Here is an 8,257-nt window from a genome sequence, read left to right as displayed (position 1 = left end):
TTGGCATCACAATGGCTCTCCCTGCAATATGAAATTCAAGCCAACTGTGTTGGCACAGAAAGTGTTGTGTTCGGTACTCCAGCTCAGAAGGGGACTTCTCCTAGTCGAATCTCAATCAAGAGATGGTGGAGGCTGAGCATTACTGCAAAACAGGAAATAAATTGCACCAGGCCATTCAGAACAAGCAGTGCGGAAGGTTTAGTACCAATGTTGCCTTGCTCACAACAATGCTTGGCCACACATCATGGCTCTATGGACCAGATACGTTCTACAAGCAGCAGACTTCTCTGACACAGGGATACAAAAGTTCGTCCCTGTGGTATGACAAATGTATGGATTTCAGTGGTGAATATGTTGAAAAATAGCTCAACACTTCATGTATCTGTTTTGACAAATCTTTCAATTAAATTGTGTTTTGTTTCTGTTCACAACCCCATGGAAAATTACTTTATGGATGTGTCTTATACTTCATTCCCTCAGAAAAGTAGTTTCCAACTCTACACAATTTTCATTTAAAGCACATATAACCCATTTGTCTTCAGTTCATAATACAAATAGTTGGATCAACTGTTAACTGGAAAGCGCAAAACGAAGCCTATGAGGAAGAAGGAGGTTTACAATATGGTGCTGGAATCGCAGATTAATTGGTAAGTATTTTACATCATTGTTAACTTCCTTGAATTCCTAGTTTCCAAGAATTTATTTTTCAAACGCGTTTATCTCGAAATGACTTTTTCCACATTTCCGTGGAGTCTAACTCAAAAAGTATACAACCGATCGTTATGACAATTGATAGTATGATTCTTTATAAAATTACAAATTATATGAACCAACTCGTGAGATGATGATATGATTTTAAGGGTATTTTTCTTTGCATAATTAGAGAAAAAAATTGTGAAAGTCCAAGTATATTGTTCCAACACCTGCAAAATTTTGGATTTTCATTGTTTATACCTGCATTGAGGTTCATACTCTTAGAAAATAAGTTATTAATAGAAAATCAAAAACTGTTTTATTTCAGATGAAAATCTGAATGGCTACACTTCAGCAACTGGAAGACTATAATCACAACCTTCAGCGGACATCACAGCATAACTTTGTTATTTCTGGCTGAAATTATTTTAAAAAATTCACAAAAACTGTTCAAAATATGAAAGAAATGATGTCAAACTTTGATTAAATTCTAATTAATTCTTCCCACACAAAAAATCCAAAAAAATGTGTGTCAAACAGCCTCCTTTTGTGGTTTGCCCCCTTAGTATGACATGGCATTTTTATCTCAATCACAGTTCCCATTTTTAAAATAAAAAGAACTTATACCTGCTCAACAGTTGTTCTTATTCATTCCTATGAAACACGACACAGGTAATCAAAATAAACTGTCAGCTACCAACTGTATGTGGCACCTATTTGAAGTGTGAGCATAATGATTCCAAGAGCCATACTCTTAGATATGCATTCCCACTTCCTTCTATAAATTTATCAGATTTGTCAATCCAAATCATAATTACTTTTTTGATGAATTCATTTGTGATGAAATTAAAATCATGTTGTCTGTGTTACGTACTAAAAGCGGAAAAAAAAATGAGCATACAAGAAGAACTGCCTTCTTTTGAGCGTTCTGGTAGAGATGCTTCAACAGCAACATCTGCTGCTTAACCTGACTTAATAAAGGAAAAGATGTTGAGACTAATACTTCATTTAAAGTTGCAAGAAGTTATTCCTCATATGGGAGCTGTTCTGGATGTTAAGAGAGCAGTAAAATGTCACGTCCATTAATTATTCTGCTTATTTTATTTCATTTTATACAATTAAAATTTACTTTATTACCGTGAAATATTTAAACATATCTTCAAATGTATGCAATTTTATTCACCGTAAAGCACACAAATCTACTCAGAGCATCAATGTAAAAATATTTTAGGTGTAGCTTTTATGAATTCATTCAAGTCCATAATTAGAACATGTCATTAGCACACATTTGTTGGTGGTATATTATAAATAAAGTGGTGGTTATTTTTGTTCATGTGAAACACAAGCATATGAGTTAACACTATCAATTTCAGAATATATGGAAATGATTGATTGCTACTCACCATATGAAGGAGGCATTAAGTGCCAGACAGGCACAATGAAAAAGAACACTAGGAAGCCTGCGATTCAATCTCTCCTCTATGTGGTGAGTAGCAGTTCACCCCTTCCATACTGTTGTTATTTCATTCCAGACTTTTCACGGTATCAGTTTCAGACAACTTATTTTAATTCTATAACATTATTATCTGAATTATGATATGGGGTAATAACAGTTTTTAATTTTCTGTAGCTTTCATGAACATTTGAAACGGCATCCATCAATTTATTTTACCTCTGTGAGTGCTTCACTTACAACACTTGTATGATTCCATGTTATATTTTTACGTCTGTGAAATGTAGTGTCTTTTTCTTTCTTTTTGAGGATCACAGGTGCACCAGTAAGTTATAATGACTCATAGCTGCCTTTTTCTACATCCAAAATACATCCCACATCAGAATTGTCTGTCACAGTTGAGAAATCATCTAATCTGCAAATTTCAGCAAGGGCATTTTTAGTATATACCATTAGGAATTTGTTGTCAAGTATATTGTCCAACAAAATATGCCTCAATTGTAGCACTTTAAGATTAATAACAATATGCAACACGTTTATCAAGAATATGTTTCTTGCCTATTTTACCTTGACTTTCTACATTTGGCCAGTCATCATCACTGCATATCTACTACAAGTAGCCTATGTAATCCTAATACACAATGCTTCAATACATAATTCCCTGCTTCAATACAAAATCCCCAATCACAATAGACATCTGTTTTTGTGTCACAAAGAATGCCACATAAATCTGGTAATAAATATCAAGTAAAACCTTTTCAATGGTGTATATTTACTTACTGGCAGAGATACTGTCAGATTTGGAATCAAATTAAGACTTCTCAGGAGCCACATCACATCTGCACTGACATAATCATGGATACTAAACTTACTTAAGCTGCTGTTCATTCTTGCGCCTACCTGAAAAAAAGAGAAAACTCTGACGTTAAATGCATTATATTTTCAGTTGCAAAGGATTTATATTTTAATCTCATTTGTTTTGAACATGAATCTAACATCAACATTTAGAACAACATTCCACAAATGTTTTTTATATAGAGCTGACACAGACTACTGGTCAGAGGCATTCTTTCACAAGTGGCTATGTCTCCAACAGCAAGAATCAAGAGTTAGCAACAGTGAAGTAATAAGATCCCTGTCATCTTACTGACAAGGGAAACTCCCCATTGCAGCCCCCACTCAGATTTAGAGGTAAGATGCTCCAGCAGATAGCTCCTCAAAAACAGAACACAGATCAAGCACTAAAACAAGATGAAGGTGCACTGGCGAAAAAAAAATTTAAAAAAAAATGAACTCTCCAAACTCAAGATGTCTAACATCAAGAGTATTTGAATAGCCGTGGCATTGTGGTTGTGTGGTGTGTGATCACAGTATGGGACTAGTGCCACATTTTTATTACCCCCTGCCCCACACAGTCACTGACATGTCTATTTGCTGTATTCAAACTGGAGTCTGTGTCATGGAGTAACATTCATTTGCAACAGTGAGGTGTACAGAAGGGACCTTCAGACGTACATATTTCCTATTTTTTTTCTACACAAATAGCACATGTTACGATTCTTGTGTTCCATTCTGAGTATTTTGACTCTTGAATTTATTTGTTATAACACAGTGCTCACCTGTTTATTTTTTGTTTTCATTTCTGTAAGATTTCTATGCACTCTTTCTCCTGCTATCGCTATCCATCACATTTAGTTGTGATGGTTATATATATTTTTACACATAACTCATACTCTACAACCAGTATATAGTATGACAATTGGAAAGACAACAGAAGGCAAACATTTATGGCAACGACCAGATGGAAAGTTCATAATCTTGTGAAAAGAAAGGAGTACATGGGGGATTTGAATATGCATCTCCCACTTTGCAGTGCAACACAATGACCACACAACCATGACACAGTGGTTCTTGCAATTTGCACAATGTAGTATACCTTGAGCTTGTAAGAATTTGCTCGATGTTGCATAGCTTTAGCTTGGGGCATTCACTGTTTCTATTTTGTTTCTTTTTTCACATTTCAGTACACCTTCCCATTTTCTACGGGCTATCCATTGGGCCATTTTACCACTAAATCTGAAGGAGGGATATTTTTATCTTTTTTATTTATCTTTTATTTTTGGGGGGGGGGGGGTGTGATGGAAAGTTTCCTTTTGAGAGGTGTTCTGCCAGTGGTCCAGTCTCAGGAACACCCGATGAAGATGTTAAGCTACAGCATCAAAATATCATGTTGGGAAGACACAGACCACTGGCAGAACACCCAAACTCAGCAAGCTGACAAGCTGCCAGGATTGTCTAACAGATTAGAATAAATGTTCTGTTTAATATTGATTATTCGAAAGTTCTGTGCTAATACCTACAGGATAACAGTTATTATATTTGCTGGGTAATGGCAGATTTATGGAAATTAAATGAAAGCAAAACCAAATCCAGCGCATGGACTTTTATAACTTTTATAATATGGGCCAAAAACTTATGGTCAAAGAACTCCCTTAAAAGAGGTCAACTCTGGCACCCTTTTTACCTTGCTTTAATGAATGTTACTTCAATCAAAGAAAAGATAAGTTTTGCCCTCTCTTAATTTATTTAATGTCATATTTAAATTAACACAAGGTAAATTTCTTAATTAGAGTACTTTTAATGAGCTTGACTTGATTACTAAGAGTATCAAAGGACATTAAACCAGGAACTGCAGAACATTGTGAGATCCAAAGCTGATAATGTCTGTCTTTTTTTCTTCCCTCTCCCCTCTCCCAATCAGTCATAAATAATGTTCAGATTACTAAGCAAACAAAATTTTTTCCACACTTTTAGGGATAAGAAGAAAGGTTATGCTTCGTAAGAGACACCTAGATACGCAATTTTAATTATGTCTATTTGTGCTTATTTATGCTTATTTTACAAGAACTTACTTATTTTATCATTTCTAAATAAAACAGCACATTATACCAAAAACTGTGATTTTAAAAGTGTTTATATTATTTCAGTCTAACTTGTTATTTCTCAAGCAGTGATTATATTTCTATCAGCTTATAAAAATTAACTTCTGTCAAATCTATAAGAAAGCTACAGTGTAGCCAGGATGTTATGAAACATTGCTAAAAGGAGAAAAACTTGCTATGATTGGGCAGATGGGTGGGTCATCATTTGGTTATCGCATTGGAACGATGTCACTGGAACTGTAAGTGAATCCCCTAGTTCCTAGCTGCAGCATGTTGTGCAATGCTTGTTAGTTTAAGTGTGCAAAATAGGGAATGCCACCTACAAAAACCTATCAATCAGCTTTCTTACCCAAATACGTAAATGAGTTTGGTAGAAATGTATTCAATGAAGATAAATATGTTTTATTGTATTTGGTGCATGAAAAATGTGTTTCTGTGAAGGAAAAAATACGTCCTTGTGCACAAGTGATTCACGGAATTAACAGACTTTGGATGCTGAATTATAGTTGGAGCTACATGCAGGGGACATTCCATTTCAGATATTGTAAGGGAATTCAGTATTCCAAGATCCACAGTGTGAAGAGTGTGCCAAGAATACCAAATTTCTGGCATTACATCTCACCATGGATAACGCAGTGGCCAACAGCCTTCGCTTAGCGATCAAGAGCAGCAGTATTTCCATAGAGCTGTCAGACCTAACAGACAAGCAATACTCTGTGAAATAGCTGCAGAAATCAATGTAGGGTGTAGAATGAAAATATCTGTTAGGGCAGAATGGTAAAATGTGGCATTAATGGGCTATGACAACAGACGACCAATGTGGGTGCCAATGCTAACAGCACATCATTGCCTGCAGCACCTGTTCTGGGCTTGTGACCACATCAATTGGACACTACATGACTGTAAAACCATGGCCTGGACAGACGAGCACTGATTTCAGTTGCTAAGAGCTGACGATAGGATTCAAGGAACCAAGCTGTCAACAAGGCACTGTATAAGTTGGTGATGGCTCCATAATGGTGTGGACTGCGTTTACATGTAATGAACTGGGTCATTTAATCCAACCGAACCAATCATTGACTGAAAATGGTTCTGTTTAGCTACTTGAAGACCATCTGCAACCATTCATGAATGTCATGTTCCTAAACGAGGGAATTTTTACAGATCATAACGCACCATGTCATTAGGTCACAATTGTTCACTGCTGGTTTGAAAAACATTCTGGACAATTCGAGTGGATGGTATGGCCACTCACATCACCCAACAAGAATGCCATAGAACATTCATGGGACATAATCGAGAGCTCAGTTTGTGCACAAAATCCCGCACAGGCAACACATTCACAGTTATGGATGGCATGGCTCAATATTTCTGCAGGGTACTTCCAACAGCTTGTTGAGTCCATGCCACATCAAGTTGCTGCACTATACCGGGCAAAAGGAGGTCTGACACAACATTAGGAAGTATTCCACAACTTCTGTCACTTCAGTGTAGTCAGGTGAATATGAAATTTGGTTAAAAAAGGGGTCAATTATTGTTTCTGGACACACAACAACTTGACACTTAGAATTGTAACAAAAACAAGTGAGGTCATTACATTCTAAAAGATATTAAAGATTTTGTCACACACACACACACACACACACACACACACACACACACACACACACACACAAAAACAAACAACCACAACCATTCTCTATCTGTTCCCTTCTCCCTCAATTCCAAATTTCCTCATGGTGATTTTTATTTACCAAATTTACTCATTCCAGGAGGCTGAGCTACTGATGGTTTAATAAATTCTGATCTTGAAAATCCAAACCCATGAACACTGAGAGTTTTATTTGGCCCATGGGATGCCGACATCTGAAAACAGAAATTACAAAGTATACGTGACACAACAATTGAGCAACACAAATATTTTGTTAGCTACATCTGCACAACTACTCTGCAACTCACACTAAAATGCACAGCAGAGGTTCATCGAACCACCTTCAAGCTAGCTTTCTACCCAGCCATTCTCCAACAGCATGCATGAAAAATGAACACTTAGAGCTTTCCGTGCAAGCTTAGGTTTCTTTTATTTTACTACAGTGACCATTTCTTTGTATGTTGGTGGGCACGAATAAAATATTAGAGTATCCCAATGGTAAAGTTGATGACTGAAAATTTGGGACAAGATCCTGCCACAAAGAAAAACAGCTTGCTTTTAATGATTGCCATCTCAACTCTTGTATCATATCTGCGACATTCTCTCCCCATTTTGCATCAGTGCAAAATCAGCTATGCTCCTATGAACTTTTTCAGTGTCCTCTATCAATCCTATCTGATGCCGATTCCACATCACGCAGCAACACTCCAAAACAGGACGGACAAGGGTAGTGTACATAGTCTCTTTAGAAGACCTGTTGCATCTTCTCAGTGTTCTACCAATAAATCACTGTCTATGCTTAGCTTTCCCCTCAACATTATCTATGTGAGCATCCCAACTTAAGTTATCTCTAACTGTAATCCCGAATATAATAGCGGAATGGTCAGGGAAGAAGGCCAGTATTCACTCTGTCTGCTTGCCGGGGGCAACAGAGAGCACTGGGTGCACCCAGCTGCAAATTGTTGCTCATGTCGGCACCAATGACTCCTGCTGTCTGGATTCAGAGGTCAACCTCAGTTCATACACGTGATTGGTGAAGGCAGAAAGTCTCACTCAGGAGGTGGAATCTGAGCTAACTATTTATAGCGTCATTTCCCTGTTTGCAGCCGAGTGAAAAGCTTAAACCAGAGGCCCAGACAATTCTGAGGAGATCTGGGGTGCAAATTTCTCGACCTCCGCTATCAGGTGGAGAATTGTAGGGTCCCCCTGAATAGGTCAGGCGTGCACTAAACACAGGATGCGGCTACAAGGGTAGCGAAGTACGTGTGGAGTGCACAAGTGGGTTTTTTAGGTTAGAGAATTCCCTCCCTAGGCCCAACAAGATGCCTCCTGAGACACGACAAGGTAGCAGTAGGCAATACACAACAGGGAATGACTATACTAATGTGGTAATAGTAAACTGCAGGAGCGTCCACAGAAAGGTCCCAGAAATGCTCTCATTAATGAGCGATCACAATGCCCACATAGTACTAGGGACGGAAAGTTGGCTGAAACCAGATGTCAATATTAATGACATTC

The 8,257-nt window shown here is 37.5% G+C and overlaps 1 protein-coding gene across 11 annotated transcripts in view; it reads right to left on the bottom strand.

The window, feature by feature from the left end:
* Positions 1-569: 569 nt before the first annotated feature.
* Positions 570-8,257, bottom strand: part of LOC126278361 (uncharacterized) — a 112,033-nt gene continuing 104,345 nt past the window's right edge. For 5 of the 11 annotated variants that reach the window (XM_049978436.1, XM_049978427.1, XM_049978514.1 and 2 more), the window contains one exon: positions 1,784-3,046. In XM_049978436.1, the coding sequence (XP_049834393.1) occupies positions 2,855-3,046 (192 nt within the window). In that variant the 3' untranslated portion in view covers positions 1,784-2,854. Of the gene's footprint in view, positions 3,047-6,842; positions 6,955-8,257 lie in introns of all 11 variants that reach the window. The other 6 variants (XM_049978490.1, XM_049978498.1, XM_049978481.1 and 3 more) reach the window with 5 other exon arrangements.

Source organism: Schistocerca gregaria, chromosome 1 (genome assembly GCF_023897955.1).
Source record: "Schistocerca gregaria isolate iqSchGreg1 chromosome 1, iqSchGreg1.2, whole genome shotgun sequence".
Lineage (NCBI taxonomy): Eukaryota > Metazoa > Arthropoda > Insecta > Orthoptera > Acrididae > Schistocerca > Schistocerca gregaria.
This window is presented reverse-complemented; position numbering and strand designations above follow the sequence as displayed.